We start from the raw sequence: 21,052 nt of genomic DNA, 5'->3' as shown, positions 1-21,052 counted from the left end.
TTAAACTTACATTTTGTACCTTTTTATTTTTTTTTTGCCGGTTACTCGAGTCTGTCGATCGCTCGACAGGGGTTTTTATTGTTTAACAAGAACAAGATGGACTACATTCTTATGATCATGACTGAACATGTAAATTGTGGTAATTTAAAGCGTACTCATGTAGTTGGTGTATCTTATCCATTTGGCTGCAGCAAGAATTTTGGTGCATCTGAACATTGGACTTGTGCACAGATCAATAAACTCAGATTATCCATTCCATTTAAATTATTTCTGCATTGTGGTTACAAATGTTTTGGTAAAGATGAATGTAAAAATCAGTGTTTTAGAAGCTCTTACCCAGAAAAACTCTTTGGATCTCACTCTCTGGATCATCCAGATGAACCAATAGCCCACGATAGAGGAACTCAATATGGCTCTTGTAGAGTAATCTGTCATAATCACTTCCAATACATTGGAACCAAAAACTGAAAGCTTTGGCAGCGACGACGCGTACTTCATCCAAACCATCATCCAAGCGTTTTAGCAGCTCTGAATTAAAACAGGAAATAAATAATTAAGTGTTTTATGATGCAGTAATTGTTAATAAAATAAACTAATCAAAATATTAACTTTGACTTCCTGTGGCAAGGCCTGAAAATCTTCCATCACCAACGAATGTCAGGAGGTGAAAATTGCAGGTGGGCCACAACATGCTCACATCAATGGCATCACTGCATCTGAAAGATAAATACTCTACCTGGGTACAATTTATTCAGCTTATCAGGATCCATCTGATTCCCAATAACTTTTAAAATGGCACTAATGGCACGACAAGCCAGCAATCGAGTCATTTTAGAATCTTCATCCAGTGCAGCAATCATTTTTGGCATCAAATCATCGTACAATCCAAGGGCCTATTGGGTAATTACAAACCAAAAAAAAAAGAAAATTAAAGCCAGTCTGACTTCTCATGCAATCCTTCAAAGTGGGCAGCACGGTTAATATAGCGGTTAGCACAGGGTTTGAATCTGGTGCTGTTTGTAAGGAATTTGTACGTTCTCCCAGTGCCTCTAGGCTTCCTCCTACCCTTCAAATTCATAGATGAGCTATAGGTTCATTGGTGTATTTGGATCATGGGCCAGAAGAGCCTGTTATCATGCTTATATGTCTAAAAAAAATTACAAATTAATCTAGCTGTGGACCAATGTGAAAGAAAAATAATGGAACGACAGACCTTCTTGCAGCATTATCAACTGACTCTGGCCAGCCAGAATGGGCCATTATAGCCTTCAAAGTTGTAAATTTTCTTGCCTGCTACATCCTCTTCTAAACTCTACTTATTATCGCATTCTAAATGTTAACCAGTTTAAAAAAAGGATGTAGCTCTATGTTAACATGTTCTTATTTGAAAGGTTTCTATTCACCGGTTTGATCCAACAAGATTGCCACAAATATCGTGTAGGTACAGTGAAGATAACGACTGGGTAGCAGAAAATATGAGCAAACAGAAAGCTGCTCTGCAGGAAGGGGAAAGGCCTTGCAAAACAAACAAGGCAAGCAGAGTAACACCTAATGGGGTTTTGCACAGACAAAACAGTAGATAAATCATGTGAGAAAAGAATGGAAGGGTACATCAGCAAAAAGAGTTTCAAAATGATGATAGATTGCACAGAGCTGATCTAATTAGCTGGATAAAGCAAAGAGTAACATTGTGAAGCGCTCTATCATGTCACAATTATTCTTTAAAATAGACCTACCATCTTTGACACAAATCACTACTATTAGTGGCACGGTTAGCATAGCAGTTAGTGCAACGCTGTTACAGTGTCAGTGATCGGGACCGGTGTTCTAATCCTGTGCTGTCTGAAAGGAGTTTGTATGTTCTCCCCACGTCTGCGTGGGTTCTCACCCCCCCCCCACCGCAATCCCCGGAGGCTCTAGTTTCCTCTCACAGTTCAAAATGTACTGGGGGGTGTAAGTCATTTGGGTGCAATTAGATGGCACAGGCTCATGGGACAAAATGGCCCATTACTGTGCTATATATCTAAATTATAAAAATTTGAAATTATTAACCACCAAGATATATTTTAATTAGATTAGTTTATTTATACAGCACATTTAAAACAACTAAAGGACAGTCCAGATCATAAATCACTCCTTAACTTAAGCAGCTATTTAAAGTGCAGTATAAAACATGGTAACGATCAACAATCACCTCAAAACACTTGCAAGTAAAAAAATAAAACTTCAGCCTTGACTTAAGAGTTAAAGGAAGGCATTGGATGCTACACAGATGGAACATATCCCTCTGTCCCCTTCCCCTATTACTTCTTTCTCGTCTTCTCCCTCCAACCTACAAGCCCCCATGCTCACAGTATCTGCAGATTTTCGTGTTTTACTTCTGACTACTGCACAACTCTGTGAAATCTCTTTGAGGGATGCCTACCCTGATGAAGTTCTCCTTTGCTATATAAAGGACACTGCTTGACCTGCTGAGTTTCTCCAGCTGTGTGTTTTTACTAACCAGTGCTCCTCCGCCTTCCCTTTCACCCACCACCTATTTGGTTATCTACTTCATATTTGGCATTCCTAGCCAAGGGCTGAGGCCTGACTCCCTACTGCCTTTCATGGATGCTGTGAGACCTGCTGAGAACCTCCAACACTTCTGTATGTTGTTCTAGACCTCCAGCATCTGCAGATTCCTTGCTTCCTGAGACGTGACGCTGATATTTTACCTGGCTGGAGGGTTCGAAATAAGGGGTCATCCATTAAGGACAGAGATGAGAATAGATTTCCCCCCATCCCACCCCAGGCAGAGCCTAATAAATCTTTGGACTCCTCTATTCACTAGACATCAGTCACTGAGAATACTCAAGACAGAGATCAATCAATTTCTGGATATTAAGGGAATTATGAGTGCAGAAAAGCAGCATTGAAGTAGAAGATCAGACCATTTTGAATGAAATTACATTTTTTTGTATTTACAGCACAGGAGAAACCAATTCTGGCCATTTAAACCATGCTGCCCAATAACACCCAAATTAACCTACCAACCCTGAAACCAGAGCACTGGGGGGAAACTGCATGTAGATACGGAGAGAAGGTACAAACTCCTTACAGGCAGCTCTAGATTCAAACCCGGGTCACTGCCACTGGAATAGCATTGCACCAACCACTATGCTAACCGTGTGACCCTTTGTAATAAATGAAAGAACAGACAAATGGACTTAGCCCATTCCATGTTCTTATATTCGTGTTCATTGCTCAACATCAAAAATTCAATCAAATCTCAAGGTGGGTTAGGTGTTCAAAAGTGGCCCACTTTAAAATGCATTCTACACACCTGACGGTATAATCCACATTTAAGAGATCATTATTTGCATCACAATAAAGTTGTGACATTTAAACAAGGAAGGTTAACATCAAGTAACATTCAGGACAATCAGTAAATTGCAACGGCACAAGAAGGGAAATACGGGAATGAGATGGATGGGATTGCTACCGAGGCGGCGATTTAGAATGCACTCAACAGATTAAATGGCACCTTTCTGCATAGATTTAAAGGAAAGGATCTCAGCTCAGCAACTGATCACGCACATAGGTAAGCTTCTTCTGCATGCCCCAATCTTGATTACTGTGGGGAGTGAATCTAGTTCTTGGTTGGAGGCTGCACAGATTGAACATATTCCAATTAGTTATGTAGATGTGTCCCACACCAGCCACAAAATGACAAGAAAGAATGAAGCAGGTGTTGGAGCAATGACGCAGATACCAAGTTTGAATAGGCACCCCCAGCCAGAATGGAGGAGGGTGGACCCCAGCCAGAATGGAGGAGGGTGGACCCCAGCCAGAATGGAGGAGGGTGGACCCCAGCCAGAATGGAGGAGGGTGGACCCCAGCCAGAATGGAGGAGGGTGGACCCCAGCCAGAATGGAGGAGGGTGGACCCCAGCCAGAATGGAGGAGGGTGGACCCCAGCCAGAATGGAGGAGGGTGGACCCCAGCCAGAATGGAGGAGGGTGGACCCCAGCCAGAATGGAGGAGGGTGGACCCCAGCCAGAATGGAGGAGGGTGGACCCCAGCCAGAATGGAGGAGGGTGGACCCCAGCCAGAATGGAGGAGGGTGGACCCCAGCCAGAATGGAGGAGGGTGGACCCCAGCCAGAATGGAGGAGGGTGGACCCCAGCCAGAATGGAGGAGGGTGGACCCCAGCCAGAATGGAGGAGGGTGGACCCCAGCCAGAATGGAGGAGGGTGGACCCCAGCCAGAATGGAGGAGGGTGGACCCCAGCCAGAATGGAGGAGGGTGAACCCCAGTGAGGTTGAAGGCTTCAGTGAGTTTGCAGAGAGATGGAGTTGGAGCTGTTCTCTTGAAGCCTTTGAATGGTGAAGATCAAGCTGACAGCACCTGCCAATGGTCAGAATCCACACTGCAACTTGAGCAAGAGCTCTTTCAGTACTGGGCGAACCTTGACAAAGACTTTCCTTGCGGCAGGCAGGATCCTATATTTACAATGACAGGATATTTAAGATCCCCTGGAATGTCTTCCTCTTCCTTGAGAAGGGCAATGTTGTCAATTCATGACTGAAGTTCCCTACCATTACTTTTAAGAACTTCACCAATGTCACCATCTGCTCCAATGTCTTGTTGGCATTTAGTTGGGAGTTGTATAGACTTTTCAACTTGACAAGTCAGCAACAACAGCAAGACTGGACTGGCTCTGTCATTGTGAAATGGAGTTAAGGGCATTTATGTCAAAAGGCAGAGTTATCATTGAGATCTTTCCAGCAGATACTGACTGCTCTTGTCCTTACAAGTTTACCTCTGGTGATGGCTCTCATTGAAGTGATGCCTTGGATATTTGTGCCTGAGATGGCCCTGACAACAGCAAAGAATGCATTCATATTAAGGCTGTCACCACATCACCAGACTTCCTGCACTCTTTCCATCTATCATCCATTCTCTCCATCACAGGTGTTCAGTTTGACATCCTTCACGGTGTATTCTCCTTTGAGTTGTGGTCGAGTTTCCAATATAGGAACTCGAAGTAGCAATGGTTATTTATCTCCTGGTTCGATGAGAAGCCGAGGTCAACTTCAATATTTTAATAATTAGCGCTGGACATGGTTTAATCAGAGCACTTAAGCCCGGAAGACAGGAATTGAATGGAATTGGATTCTGTATATTAGAAATTTAGAAAATACCTTTGGCCATAAATCAACTGCAGAAGATTTTTCTTATGAACTTCATGCAATAGAACCCAACCTTTTATTTTTACCACAACTAAGGAAAAAAGCCTCCATCGTCAAAAAAAAAAACTGGACTACTGCAATCTTGTTCCATCAGTGGAATTGCAGGTGTGTGAAAGATAGCCCCTCCCAAGGAAGTAACAATTCCATTCACTGTTCTTGGCTATTAGGATGTGAAAGATAACACATATTATCAGCTGTACAGGAAAAGATATCATACTCTTACCAGTTTTTGCACAAGTATAAAAAGTTTGGAAAAGCTGATTTTTTAAAAACTTAACATTTCAGTCATAATTATGAAAGGAAAGGCAGAAAAAAGATGTGAGCATCAAGTGAAAAAACACAATGTTGGGCGGGGGGGAGGGAGGCAGAAGAGATAAAGCAAGAAGGGGGAAAGCACACCTCGCTAATCCTGAATGTAACAGCCATCAAAGAATGAAGGAAGGTGGAGGAAGATATAATAAAGCACACATCTATTAGGATCATTATCTGCTGTTTGGATTGGATTCATGGCACATAGAATATTTGAAATAACTACAATGCTAACTTTGTGAATTCAAGATGGAGCCTATCTTGCACTTTGGTCCAGAAGGGTAATATTTGCCTGGTTTTTCAGCTAGTTTGCTTTTGAATCTTTGACCCCTCTGAGATTTACCTGTTCCAGCGTAATCATCTTGCTATGCAGCAGAGCCCAAAGACAGGATACAGCAGTTGTGCGGATTGCAGCTGCTGTCTTCCCAGCTTGCCACAGCAGATTAGGCACCAAAATATCTCTTACAAGCGTCTCCACGTAGCTACTGAACACCCTGAAGCAAAATAGACGACAGTGTGGTGAGCAATCAAACACTGAGGCAGGATTAATAACTTGTGCATGTGGAATTTTTTAATTTTAAAGATATGTGGGTGGGAAGCCACTGCATTTCCTCTAAAATAACATGACACGGTGAGGCTGAGGAAGAAATGGTCTGGTTTATTTGCTTAGTTGACTGGCTTTTCTCATTAGGAAAGAAATTAATCTTGCCAAACAATCAAATTTGCAGAGGATGCAAAATTTATTAAATAACGGCTTTTGATTTTGTGCAAGGTAATTCAGTTTTTTTTCTTAAATTACAACAGAGGTCATGAACTGCTCATATGCAAATGGAAGGTCAACAAAGGAGTCACCTACTGATCTAAATTCTGGTATTACAAAAATATTTCAAGTTCATCGAGTGCCTAGTTAACTAGCACAATGATCCTAAAAAAGAACTGGCACCTAGGCTTGCAAAGACTATTTTTAGTATTTACAAGATCTTCTAAATATCAATGTTGACCATTTTGGAGTTAATAATTTTCTACCATCACCTAATGCTGATTATATATTCCATTACTACTTTCAGAACACGTTACATAATTATCAGCATGAAATCAACTTTCTCAGCATTCAGAATTAAACTATTTCCTTTTACTTTTCTAGCCGAATATATTCCCTTCACCTGATCTGAAAGTCGTTACTTAGTCATGGCGTAATGGCTGCTCTGCCAGCAGTTGTCACAAAATGTCCGGTCCTACTCAAATCTTGACAAAGTCAAGGACCTTGTCAGTTTTCTTTGGTTACTCCTCAATATTGCCTGGATGGTGGAGGACAACTGAAAATTCCACTATTGGAAAGTGTGAAGATTTTTCAGCTGCTTGTGGTGCCCCATAGTTTTATCTTCAGCCATTAGGATCAATATATCATGTTTTTAAAAAAAGTATCATGAGGGAGCAACAGAGTTTCAATTTAACTTGGACAGACAGAGTAAATGTGGATAGGCTTTTTCAATTAAGAAAGGAGGAGATTCAAACTAGAGGACATGGTTTAAGATTGAAGGGGGAAAATTATAAGGGGAACATGAGGGGAAATTTCTTTACGCAGAGGGTGGTGGGGATGTGGAATGAGCTTCTGGCAGACGTGGTCGAGGCGGGATCATTGGTTACATTTAAGGAAAGACTGGATCGTTACATGAATAGGAGAGGACTAGAGGGGTATGGACCGGGTGCTGGTCAGTGGGACTAGGAGGGTGGGGATTTGCTACGGCATGGACTAGTAGGGCCGAACTGGCCTGTTCTGTGCTGTAAGTGGTTATATGGTTATATATGGTTATATTTTGTTAAACACAGACATGTGAGATAAATGGCCAGTGGCTGTGCAGTTCTATGTTCTAAGTTAACTTCAATATTATATTCCCTAGTTAATGGCGCCCCACAAATTCAAAGATGCACTTTATGTAATTCCAATCCAAATCATTGAGGTATATATTAATATGGTGAAACACAAAAGTCTGCAAATGCTGGAGGAACTCACCTGGTGTCACAGTGTTCATAGTAGGTCAAGATCTATGACCAATGTTTTGGGCTTGAGCACAAACATACATACAGTGTTACAGGCCATTTTGGCCCACGAATCCGTACTGCCCAATTTACACCCCATTAACCTACACCCCCGGTACATTTCAAATGGAGGGAGGAAAGCAGAGCCCATGGGAAAAACCCATGCAAACACGAGAAGATACAAACACCTTACAGGCAGTGCAGGATTCGAAGCCTGGTCCTGATCTCTGGCACTGTAAACGTGTTGCGCTAATCGCTATGCTAACAGTGCTGCCCTTCTCCAAGAGAGAAGGGGGAGAAGAGAGAGAGAGAGAGAGAGAGAGAGAGAGAGAGAGAGAGAGAGAGAGAGAGAGAGAGAGAGAGAGAGTTGGGGGGGGGTAAGGCAACAGGGGGAAGAAGAAGAGGAAGGGGGAATTAACAGAAACTGGAGAAGTTGATGTTAATGCCATCCGGTTGGAAGGTTCCCAGACAGATGATGAGGTGTTGTTCCTTTAATTTGCAAGTCGTCTTAGTCTGGCAGTGCACGAGACCGTGGACAGAAATGCCATCAAGTGAAAGGGATGGGGAACTAAAATCAGTGGCCACTGGGAGATCCTCGCTATTGCGGTGGACAGAGCAGAGGTGTTCAACAAAGTGATTTCTCAGTCTGTGCCCAGTCTCTTTCATGTAGAGGAGACTACAACTGCTCTTGTTGTGGTCTCCTCTACATCAAAGAAACTGGATAAAGTAGACGACTCCTGGAGATTCACAAGTGAATTGTTGTTTCATTTGGAAGGACAGTTTGGGGGCCCAAATGGCAAGGGAGGAGATATAGGAGCAAGTGGAGCAACTCCTACGGTCACATGAGCATCTATGTTTTCCTCCTATGGAGGCTGCGAGACTGCTTGAGTTCCTCCAGCATTTGTTTTTTGTACTCGGTATACATTGTTTGTCATTTAACTATCCCTGCATGCCACTGCTTACTGAACTTGACATTTTCCACAGAGAGTGAAGAGAACATTCGGTTGGGAATTTGATTGACAGCTGTATGGGTATGGAGAAGCGTATGGAGAAGCCAAATCATCAAATGGTGGTTTCAGCAAGCCAAGAAAAACAAATAGTCATGGTTGAAAGATATATAACGTAGAGTTTATCTTTTGAGGGTTGGCAAGGAGCAGAACCTTTCTTCCAGAGACATAATGGGTCAAGTCCACAAAAGCACAGATTCTATGTAGCCAGAGGCTGTTGTAAATGCGTTGTCATTAGATGTAGCTGCCAGCGAACTGGAATCGATCTATTTTATGAGTCTTATATTGTTTGGTCATGTTAAATAAGTAAAGAAAGTGACTCAGCATATGTAGAAATGTAAAATACAGAGTTAATGTTTCAATTCAGTGGCCAATTATCAGAAAACCAGTGAAATGTCATCAAACTAAAACATTGGCTCTGTGCTGCCTAAGATGCTGTGCATTTCCACTTCTGGTTTTGTTTAAGACTTCAAAAGCATTTTGCTAGTGAATAAAGCATTACAACCATTTACAACACTTGGAGCTACTCAAATATGTGGCAAACCATCCAAGTGTATCCTATTCATAAGAGCAAGACAAATCCAATATGGCTAATTACTGCACAATCAGTCCACTTTCAATCATCACTCAGGTTTGGAGGAAGCCAGCAAGTCAGGAGTGTGATGGAATACGTACCACCTGCCTGAATGACTGCTGTGACAATCAACGATGTGTGCAGAGATCTTGGGTTGCAAGAATGCAACTCCCTGAGTATTCAGAGAGAGAACTTAAGAGTGATGTGTACTTTTCTAGTTGCTCCAATACAGAAAACATTCACCAAGATATTGCATCCAATGGAGGTCAGTAGTTATGATTGGATTGGCTGGGTTTATACATGGGTGGCCGAGGGCTAACCTTGCAGAGGTTTATAAAATTATGAGGGGCATAGTTAAGATAAAAATAGAGTCCTTTCCCAGGAGGGAAGTCAGAACTAGAGGGCACAGGTTAAAGATGAGATAAGAGAATGTTAAAGGAGATCTGAGAAGTAAGATTTTCCTAATGATGAATACCTGGAATGAGATGGTGGTGGAATCGGATACAATCTAAAATGTGTATGAACGTGTACGTGGACAAGAAAGGTGTGGAGGAATGCAGGTCTAATGTGGGCAAATGGGATTAGTATGGATAGACATTATAGTCAGCATGAAATGAAAGGCCCCATTTTTGTGCTTTACATTCCCAATATTCCACTCCAAGATGTTGGACACCATCCCAGGAATAGCAACCTGCTTCATTAGAATTTCCAACCACTACCTGGTGGATACCCTCTACACAATGCACTGCATCCACTCAAATGTACCTCCCACACCTATAACAACCAAGGACAACAAGCTGCAGGTTTTTCATCCAAGTCACTGAAAATATACTGCAGTGCCCAAGTCCTGGAACTCCCTATTCAAAAGCTACTGTGGGAGCACCTTCACTAGAAAGGTTGCTGTGGTTCAAGGCAGGACTCCAAACCGCTTTCTCAAAGGCAATTAATATGGTGTAATAAACGCTGGCCTCACTAGCAAAATTTGGACTGTTTTCTCTGAAGTGTCAGAGGCCGAGGGGAAACCTGGTGGAAGTTCATTAAAATATGAGAGACATAAAAGAGCAGACAGTCAGAATCTTTTTCCTAGTGTGGAAATGTCAAATACTAGAGGGCTTAGCTTCAAGGCGAGAGAGGAAAAGTTTAAAGGGGATTTATGAGGCAAGTTTCTTTTGACACAGAGATTGGAAGGTGCCAGGAACATGCTGTCAGGGGAAGTGGTAAAAGCAAATATAATGGCAATATTTAGTATTCATTTAAGCAGACAGTGAACAAGCAATGAATGGAGGGATATAGAACACAGGCTGATATGTAGCAGTTTAAATTGCTATAATAATCAACAGAGACAACTATGGGCTGAAGGACTTTTCCTGTGCTGCTCCCTGTTCTGATAATGCTTCTTCTGGTCATGGGCATTTTCACTGAGAGACAGAGCCTGGACTACAGATGTGTTCCAATATTTTTGAAAGGGGTTTCAGCTCACACTCACCACACATGCAAAAGATAAAGCTGAGTTAGTTAACAGAAGGGAGCTTGGCAGTTGTTGAGTTAGTAGAGGCAAGTATACAACAGGTGCAGTGCACAGAGCTGTGTTTGGGTGGTTCAAAATTTGATTGTTGACTTAACTTGTTTTACCTCAGTTCTAACTTTTCCCAGCTTTTTAAAAAAAAATTTCAATGTGTCATTTAAGGTTGAGCCTTTGATGTGTAGTTGGAACACAGTGGTTCAAATGGCTGGATTTGTTGGCTGCCCTGAATGATTTCTTTGTTTGGGTATTTCCCAACTCTGCCTGGATCGTTGATAACCAGTGAAGCCTCAGTGATTGGAAAGGTGAGCAGATTTTGCACATGGCATGTTCATAATGAAGTGGGAGGCACAACTGCATTTGAAAGCACAACTGCAGTCGATGCAAAAGAATTCAATAATCATTTCCTAACTGAATCACGAGGACATTCAATTGAGTCCTCAAATCATTCATAACACAATTAGTGATCTTAACAAGAAACTAGAGCATGGAGCATAACAGCACAGTACAGGCCCTTCAGGTCATGGTGTTGTGCTAACCTATATAAAACTACTCCACCACAATCTAACCCTTCCTGCCCCCCCCCACCCCCTCACATCCACAACCCTCTATTTTCCTTACATCCAAGAAGTCCCTATTGGACCAGGCTCCATGATCACACTTGGCAATGCATTCCAGGCACCCACCAAGGAGTAAAAACAAAAATTGTCTAACATCTCCCCTGAACCTTCCTCCACTCAGCTTAAACTGATGTCCTCTAGTATTTGCTATTGTCACCTCAGGAATAAGGCACTGGTTGTCCACCTCATATATTTCTATTAAATCTCATCTTTTGTTGCTCCAAAGAGAAAAGCCCTAGCTCTGTAAACCTTGCTTCATGTGACATGTTCTCCAATCCAGACGACATCTTGATAAATCTCTTTTGTGTGCTCCAAAGCATTGACACCCTTCTTGGTGGCCAGAACTAAACATAATAATCTAAATGTGATCTAACTTGGAAAAGTTAGATCTAACAGAAATTTTGGGCATGGAGCAAGCAAAAGTGTACTAACACACATAAACATTGAGAACACTTAAATACCCATTCATTTATACGAAGGCAACCTGCAATTAATGCACAACAGCCACACTTATAAGCCTCTAAAACAACAAAAAAGGCAAATCATTAAAGAGAAAGGGTGAATTAAGTTGAGTGGAAAAACTTTCAATGTCAGGGAACAATTAGAAGAGAATCATTTTAATTCACTTTTTATGATATGAAGATATTTGAACAGGCTTCGGTATTAACTTTGGTATTAAAAAATAATTTGTCATATACAAAATGGATAATGGTCACCAAAATTATTTTGGCATTATGTGTTTGCTCACTTTGTAAATAACAGAACAACTTTCAATGAGACAATATCTCTCAACATTGCCAAACTTCCCAAGGCACCTGACAGGAGCAGAGAGAAACAAGTAGATACAGCCAACAATTAGGAAGATAAATGACATTTGCCCTGTTTTAGTGGTGCTCCAATAAAGCTTCTGGAGTATGCGGGGAAGCTAGAAAATCTGCCGATGCTGGGATAGCATGTGTACAGGTTTTGTTTCTTTACCAAAGGCGGCTCTGATAGAGGGAGACTGGGACTGTTATTTTTGAGTTCAGAAGAATAAGAGGAGATTGCATTTCTTTGGAGGGAGGGTTGATAGGTAGATGTGGAGATTACATTTTGCCTGGCTGAGGTGACAAGAGGTTCAGAATCTTAAATGCAAGCCATTGTCCATTTTGGACTGAGTTGAGAAGAGTTCAATCATTCAGTTATTAAATGCTAGAGAAAGCACAAGGTTGGATGCCCTTATTCTGGTTCTAGTTATGCCTAGCAAAGCTGTAGCATGGGGCAACATGGGCTAAACAGCATGTAATTATCTAAACTGTGACCTCACAACCAACAAATCACATCAAAGCTCTGCAGTCTTCCCTCATGAATGCTGGTGGTCTATTAAACAGAATCCATCCCAGGACATCCATCCTCAATGATGGCCAAGCCCCGCAAGGGTGAGTATGAAACAAAAGGTTGAAACATTAGCAGTCACATTATCACCAAAAGTGCCGAAGGGATGTTCTCCTGAGGTGCCCCTCCTCATCACAGGAGCCAGGTTCCAGCCAATTCAAAATTGATTTAACTCGTCAAAATCCTTGACCAACGACACTGTGGGAGTACCTTTACCAGAAGCACTGGAGCATTTTAAGTTGCTTCGCAACACCTTTATGAGACCTGTTATGAATATGCAGTGCACAGGTCCTTAAAAAAAAATATCAAAATTCTTATCAAATTTTAAAATTAATTGATAAGCTGTAATTTTTAAGATAGGTTGCCAGAAGCTTGGCCTGGACACAATTATGATTTTCAGACTGCAGGCATGTAACAGCACAATCAAAGCATTTTGCCACTACACAGGCAGTCTAAAAAGGAATGTGCAGGAATTTTGAGTCAATTCCTGCACCACAATTTATCCTCCAGGACCCCTACAACTTTTGGGAGGCAGCCTGCAGTGTAAATGGCAGAAAAATTTGGTGTCATCCAATCTATTGCATTTCCAACCACCGGGACTGTTGCACTCACGTACTTGTAGTCTAAAAAGACGACCAGTGTGAACCACCATACAGGCAGTAATTATGTTAATTTTTTGCACGATTTTCCCCAACATTGCAATCTAAAAACCACAAGTAATTGGTTTTAAAGCTTATTGATTTTCTGTTACAATTTCAAAAGTCCAGAAGATGGCGCTCCTTTATTTCACTTTTTAAAGTATGCCTAACTGCTGCCAAATCAGCAAGTTCCATCTAAAACATCACATAATTAAAAGTAATGTATTAATATATAAACAAATACACCCTGGGTGATTAATGCTGGATTCCCATTAGAAAAAAAATTGATTTTCACCATTTTAAACAGGCTGCAGGCTATTGGTCACACGATCAGGGGACCCACACAGACTGCAGGCTACTGGAAACTGGCTGTTGGGAACCAGGGATCGCAACTGTGATTTGAGCAGGTGCTGAGAACAAGAACGGCTCCCAAAGGGCATCAAGTACTGAAGCCTTCCTGATCATATCGGAGGTATGGATCTGGAGTTCGGGTTGCTGATGGTTTGAATGATAACCTGTGTGGCTCCAGATGTTGCGGAAGTACTGGACACTTAGGGTCTCTGATGAGATTCTCTTTTGCTTTTTTTTAAATCTCCTACTGTTAGGGCCACTGGACAATGGTCATGGTGACTCTGCTTTATGGCAAACAGAAGCTGAAGTAGATAGATCATGTCTATTACATTTTTAATGTATTATTATGTTGCAATGAAAGGAACCTTTATAGTAACTCAATCCAAAATGAATGCAAATCTGCAAGTTGGGTTACATTCAATGACCCTTTTCTGGTTCCATTGGCATGTTGGCATTGTTAACAGTGATTGTTGATAGGTAAAATGTCCACATCAAAGTATCAATGTTGGTTGGCTTTGCACAACTTTTTCAACAGGATTTGCACAAGTCAAGAAAATAAAAAGGGCTTTGGCCTGAAGACCAATCACGCAAATACAGCGAGAAAAAGTAAAGGAAAATACCTGTGGAAACTAAACAAGCAGGTGGGTCACACAGAAACTCTTCGATCAACATTTGGAGTCTGCTAGTCTGCACGGCCAACAAAAAAAGCACACGTCCATTTGAGACAAAGAATTTGAATATATATGTGGGCCCTTAGCCATGACAAAGAAATTGTGCACCTGTCATATGAATCATAAACCTTCAAAATTCCAGAAATAAACTTCAAACATCCTACAGTGACAAAATAATTAGTTCTCGGGCATGGTTAGAATTCCGATAATGACTCTTCCACCGTCATTTCAAATGAATGACAGGAAGTCCCTTGGATACAACAGGGTTCCTTTCCTGAGAAGTGTTTGTAACCCAAACTATTCGTACGTTGCCAATGAACATGGCTATGGGGGAAGATCACAGGAACAGCTGTGATTGGAGAGCGAGCAGGCATGGGAAGAGTGGCCTCCAATCAGCTGCACTGATTCAGTGAGTCTGCTCACTGCTTCCAGCTCTGCTCGACCTAACCCCCAATTGTTGTGGTTTGAGTGGAGGGGTGGGGGACAGGGTACTGAACTTTAAGATCAGCCATGATCTCGTTGAATGGCGGAGCAGGCTCGAAGGGTCGAATGACCTACTCCTGCTCCTATCTTCTATGTTTCTGTCGAGTCTGCTCCGCCATTCAATGAGATCATGGCTAATCTGATGACAGTTTCATTTCCACTTAACTGGCGTTTCCCCATCTCCCATAATTCCCCTACCATGTAAAAATCTATCCAACGTTGTCTTAAATATATTTACTGAGGTAGCCTCCACTGCTTCAATGGGCAGCAAGTTCCACAAATATACCACCCTTTGGGAAAAGTGGCTCACAAGATATAGGAGCAGAAGTTGGCTCGTTGGTCCATCAAGTCTGCTCTGCCATTCTAATCATGAATTGATCCATCCTCCCACCTAGCCCACTGTCCAGCTTTCTCCCTGTAACCCTTGACGCCCTGACTAATCAAATACCTGTCAATCTCTGCCTTAAATACATCCTTAAGAAATCCCTTAAAGTTAGATGTTTGAAACCTGGGGAGGATCTGCATTGGAAATTCTACTGTCTCTCAAGTCAAAACTGGCAGGGACAAACTTGTACATAAATGAGTAAACTAGAAAATGCAAATGAAATGGATGCTAATAATGCCAAACATTTTTGTTGCATCTCATTTTGTGACAATCATTTCAAATTTAAAAAGCTGTTTTCTTTCAGGAAATATTTTCTCAATGGCACATCACCCATTATAGAAACATTGCATTCTGAAATGGCTCAAGTGATGAAAATCTCTGGTTCAATGTATGTAATCTTGAATTAAAGACCTCCATTCGCCACAGAAGAACAAGTCCCTCGAACTTATCCCAGACACAAGGCTTGGGCATTTTTATTCATCCCCCTTTAAATCTGTTCTAGCTAAACAATGAGCTGCTGCATCGCCCCACATCATTATGAACACTGGTCATTTCTGGACCACAAAAAAAAATTATTTAAAAAAAACTGCACCAAGCCTCGTTCTTGTTCCGTGGTGCCCATTGACCATGAAGCTCGAGTGTTTGGGAATCACCACATCTTTTTCTATGTTGGGATTATGTGAGGTACAAATATGTTATTTCCATGCAAACCTCCTCTGACTCATGATTCCAGTTTGTCAACAATACCTTTACCATGATGTAAAAATATTCCTAATGGTTTTGCAGTGGCACTTCCACAACTTGTAGCAATTTATATGTGTTTATCATGCCCCCAATGGAATAGATCAGACAAGTTATTATTCATTTATTGGTTTTCAATGTGAAATATTGAGATAATTCTTACTTGGATAAATTCAGCATTGCTGAACTTGAACCTGTAGCTGCAATGTTCTTACCCTTGGGAGTTCAGAGTTTCACCGCCACTCAGCAACAATTTTGATAAAACAGAGAAGAGTTTCAGGCGGACTTCAGGATCCCTGCTGGGCTGAAGGCAGTTTTTCAAAACTGGAAAAACTACATCAAGGGATTCCCCAAGCACAGGACCTATATCAAAAAAAATGCAGAACAGACAACTTTAGCAATAGATCTGCTAGAATAGTATTCATAAAGCAGTTGTTCAGTGAATATTTATGAGGTGGATAAAGAACATGTCTTAAAAGATTGCACAGAGCTCAATTTTTACATTGGGAAAACTAAATTCAAAATTAGATAGATATTATAACCATCTTACAGCTAAGAATAGCTTCAAGAAGTTAAATCAAAAAATATTCAAGTTAATTCATCACTTTGCACAACTATGCAAAGTGCCTTTTGTGAAACAAATGACCAAAGATTTCATTCAGAGTGGTTTCGGAGGTATCCGGTTCCATTCAGAAGCACTGCTTAGCTCAACAAAGTAAATTCCCATCTGTGATAAATCTGTCAGTTCTCAAAGATCTATCAGTTGTCCATCTGACACAATGGCTGTGAATTCTGGATTGCTCCAATATAAACAATGCCAATGTGTTAGTTTTGAACTGAAAGTTACACTTAGAGCCAGCAGTTTAAAAGCAAAGAAACAATATGAATTCGGTTAGATTAAAAATGCATTTAAACTGCAATTCTGCTCTTGTCCCATGGCAATGAACGACTCATGCACCAAACCTGTCAGAAACATGCCCCAGTTTTGTCATAATACACATTTAAAGTTATGAAGTGTATTAGACTTGTTTCTGTAAATGGAATAAGGGCAGCATTATCTTCACCACCTGACTTAACAACAGGAATATCTTAGATGGATCTCAAATGATGAAACACTTTTCAAAGTACTTTTGATAATAATTTTACTGGTAGTAAATATCATCACCGAAATCCATCATTGTTTCCAATTCTGTTTTTAATAAATTACAAAATGTAATTAATAAAAACAATTTTTACACCAACAGTAGATTTTAATCTTCTGCATTACCATGCGTAACATTTTCTGTCTAGCTAGAGGCTATAGAGGCAAGTGCAGTAGCATGGCACACCAATCTGTCACCCTATCCTGATGCAGGGTCTCACCTAAAATGTCTAATGGTCCTCTGCCTCCAAAGTTCTAGTTCACCCACTCGGTTCTTCCAGCAGCTTGTTGTTCCTCCAACAATATCAGCTACTCAGAGCCAGAGACCAGAACATTGCTGCCATTTATTCTCATCATGCATTACAAGATATTTAAAGTACTTCTTTTTGGATGTAGGCTGCAGGAGGGTGGGTTTGCAGTGGGAACAGCTCCACTAAAATCATCATCTTTTTGGATGTAGGCTGCAGGAGGGTGGGTTTGCAGTGGGAACAGCTCCACTAAAATCATCATCTTTTTGGATGTAGGCTGCAGGAGGGTGGGTTTGCAGTGGGAACAGCTCCACTAAAATCATCATCTTTTTGGATGTAGGCTGCAGGAGGGTGGGTTTGCAGTGGGAACAGCTCCACTAAAATCATTAGTTAAATTCAGACCTGCAGGAAACCCAAATGCTAATCTTCCCTTCCCTTTCTCGGTTGAGTGTACATGCCAGATTTTTCTGTTTGATTACATTTTATAGCTTTTCAGGTAATATTTTGTCAAGGAAGAAAAAGAACCAATATTTAGCAACAAACAAACATTTCTGACACACACTTAATGTACTTTGATTGCATTTCTACATTTGGGGCTGCAAAATAAAAGTCAGAACATTTAATTACGGTTCACGTTTCGGCCAGGATTTTCCATGAACAGCAAGGGCGAGGCAGTCATCATTCACTATTATGACTGCAGAAAGCAACACAAACTTCTGAGGTACTCATGTGCAAAGTTGAATGCTGAGCTCTGAAGTACTCATGTGAAAGGTGAAAGCAGCACGGTTAACGTCGTGGTTATGTTACAGTGCCAACGTTCGGGTCTGGACTCAAATCCCATGCTGTCTGTAAGGAGTCTATCTGTCTGTTCTCCTCATGTCTGTGTGGGTTTTCCTCAGGGGCTCCCACCCTTGTCATGCTGTATATCTAAATTATAATCCTGAGGATGCACACACAGAATTGATGCCACACCCTCAATGAGACTCAAGACTGAAATCAACACGGGTAACATTTTCATCTTCAAGAAGTTGGGCATCGTTGGTTAAAGACTGAGCATGACAGAAAAAAAATTAGGAGTGCTGATTTGTAGATATTTGCTGAACAACATCTACAACCTTGAAAACTTAATTTTACAGGCTGGCTATTTTTATCTTCAGAAGTTAATCAAGCAGGAGATCATTTCAGTTTGTTCCTTGAATCTTTTTCACTCTTAACTGCATTTCCCAATAATTACATTGTTTTGTGCTTTGATGAACTCTTAATTTACATTGTAAAAACATAATGCTGGGGTATTGCCTTGTTTAAACTCTGCATTTCTCAGCAATTAAGTCAATCTGATTGGTTTAAAAACCTTGTTATTTTTCATCGTCCTCAATGACACCACAGATCCTATGTGGAGAGAGCTTAGTGGAATCTGACATCAGATGAGACTATTTGAAAGACTTTGTGGAATGCTGTCAGAAAGGTGAATGGTGTATGACCTTCTTTAAAAGGTGACTGCAATGCTCAGGACATTAAAGGTAATTGGTAGCAGTTCATAATGCTCTGTTTGAGAAGTAAGCAAAGAGAATGAGTGACTTGCTGATTAAAATCCAAAGCTTTGGGAGTACGTGAAAATCTCTTTTCTCAGATCACAATGAAGGGACCATATGACAGGTGTTAATAGTAATTAAAAATGTGGCCTCTCAATCAGTAAAAAAAAATCCATAAGCAAACAGTGAGGGGTAACACAAATTCAAGCAGCAGTGTGCCAGAATAGCTGCATGGACTGGCTAAGAGTTCAAGTTTAGCATAAAATACTCCACCCACTGTTCATCATGAAAGATTGGCGTATGTTAAGATATTCATATTCATCATTCCATATGTAATTGGGACCACAGCACCAGACAATATCAGATCCAACTCCAAATCACTACAATTGGAATAATTGTAACCCTGGATGCAAATATATTATAAAAATAAAATTGAGCTTCCAATCTGCAGGGGATAAGATTTGCTTGCAAAAACCATTGCAGTACAGCTCCTTGTGGTCTTATTGTTTTGAGCTCGACTTGATCTCAGACTGCAGAGACAATAAATCCAAAGACTTTGAAAATTCCATACCTGTGGTACAGCCACCTCTCAATTGATTGAGCAAAATAAAATCATTTGCAGTTACCAGTAATTTGAATATTTTATCAGCAACAAAACTTTTACATTAAATAGACAATTAAAATTTTTTTAAATGTACAACTTATTTTTGTTTTCCTGCCTCAACATATACAAATGTATTAATTGAAAAGTTTAATACCTGAGCTGTTCCAAGGATTATGTCTTTCATGGAAGAATTTCCCCTTTCCCTATATGTCTCAACCCAAATGACTTGGATACCCACTGGGTATTCATACTGGACCATACAAAAATCTGATTTTCACTGAATATTTATTCTCTAAAGACTTTACCAACATTTCTGAATATTATCCGTTCTAAATTATGCACTTTTCTGCACAGCTATTGTAATACCATTCTTATTCACAATATTTTTTTAAAAATTAAGAAGGGAAATCTGTAAAAAGAACAACCTCTCATTTTAAATGCCTTTATTACATACTTTGACAGTACAGTTAACACAACAGGCCAATGACCCAGGTTTGAATCTGGCACTGTCTGTAAGGAGGTTGTATGTTCTCCCCTTGTTTGTGTGGGTTTCTTCTGGGTGCTCCAGATTCCTCCGCCTTTCAAAAAGTACAGAGGCTGCAAGTTAATCAAGGTATTTGGGTGGCATGGACTCGGGGACCAGAAGGGGCTGGAACCATGCTGTATGTCTAAATTTAAAGCACAACCACACTCACTAATCAAATTTGAATAGAGTTATTTATGGAAAATATAAAGCTTTCTATTGTATTCTTTGGCTTGGCTTCGCAGGCTGTTGCAGGCTCGTTGGTGACTGACAAGTCCGATGCGGGACAGGCAGGCACGGTTGCAAGGGAAAATTGGTTGGTTGGGTTGGGTGTTGGGTTTTTCCTCCTTTGCCTTTTGTGAGTGAGGTGGGCTCTGCGGTCTTCTTCAAAGGAGGTTGCTGCCCGCCAAACTGTGAGGCGCCAAGATGCACGGTTTGAGGCGATATCAGCCCACGGGCGGTGGTCAATGTGGCAGGCACCAAGAGATTTCTTTAAGCAGTCCTTGTACCTCTTCTTTAGTGCACCTCTGTCTCGGTGGCCAGTGGAGAGCTCGCCATAGAACACGATCTTGGGAAGGCGATGGTCCTCCATTCTGGAGATGTGACCCACCCAGCACAGTTGGGTCTTCAGCAGCGTGGATTCGATGCTTGCGGACTCTGCCATCTCGAGTACTTCGATGTTGGTGATGAAGTCATTCCAATGAATGTTGAGGATGGAGCGGAGACAGCGCTGATGGAAGTGTTCTAGGAACCATAGGTGATGCTGGTAGAGGACCCATGATTCGGAGCCGAACAGGAGCGTGGGTATGACAACGGCTCTGTACACGCTGATCTTTGTGTGTTTCTTCAGGTGGATGTTTTTCCAGACCTTTTTGTGTAGCCTTCCAAAGGCGCTATTTGCCTTGGTGAGTCTGTTGTCTGTCTCTTTGTCGATCGTTGCATCCGATGAAATGGTGCAGCCGAGGTAGGTAAACTGGTTGACCGTTTTGAGTTCAGTGTACCTGATGGAGATGTGGGGGGGGCTGGTGGTCATGGTGGGGAGCTGGCTGATGGAGGACC

At 41.3% G+C, this 21,052-nt stretch overlaps 1 protein-coding gene across 1 annotated transcript in view; it reads right to left on the bottom strand.

Moving 5' to 3' along the window:
* LOC138746988 (dynein axonemal assembly factor 5-like) overlaps positions 1–21,052 on the bottom strand; it is a 93,238-nt gene that overhangs the window by 9,315 nt on the left and 62,871 nt on the right. The window contains exons 9-12 of the mRNA XM_069905792.1: positions 16,161–16,308; positions 5,883–6,033; positions 737–893; positions 337–528 (exon numbers count right to left, since the gene is read on the bottom strand). Coding sequence (XP_069761893.1) covers positions 337–528; positions 737–893; positions 5,883–6,033; positions 16,161–16,308 — 648 coding nt within the window. The remainder of the gene's footprint in view (positions 1–336; positions 529–736; positions 894–5,882; positions 6,034–16,160; positions 16,309–21,052) is intronic.

This window comes from Narcine bancroftii, chromosome 12 (assembly GCF_036971445.1).
Source record: "Narcine bancroftii isolate sNarBan1 chromosome 12, sNarBan1.hap1, whole genome shotgun sequence".
In the NCBI taxonomy this organism is placed as follows: domain Eukaryota; kingdom Metazoa; phylum Chordata; class Chondrichthyes; order Torpediniformes; family Narcinidae; genus Narcine; species Narcine bancroftii.
The sequence above is the reverse complement of the archived record's forward strand: the minus strand, read 5'-3'. Positions and strand labels throughout refer to the sequence as shown.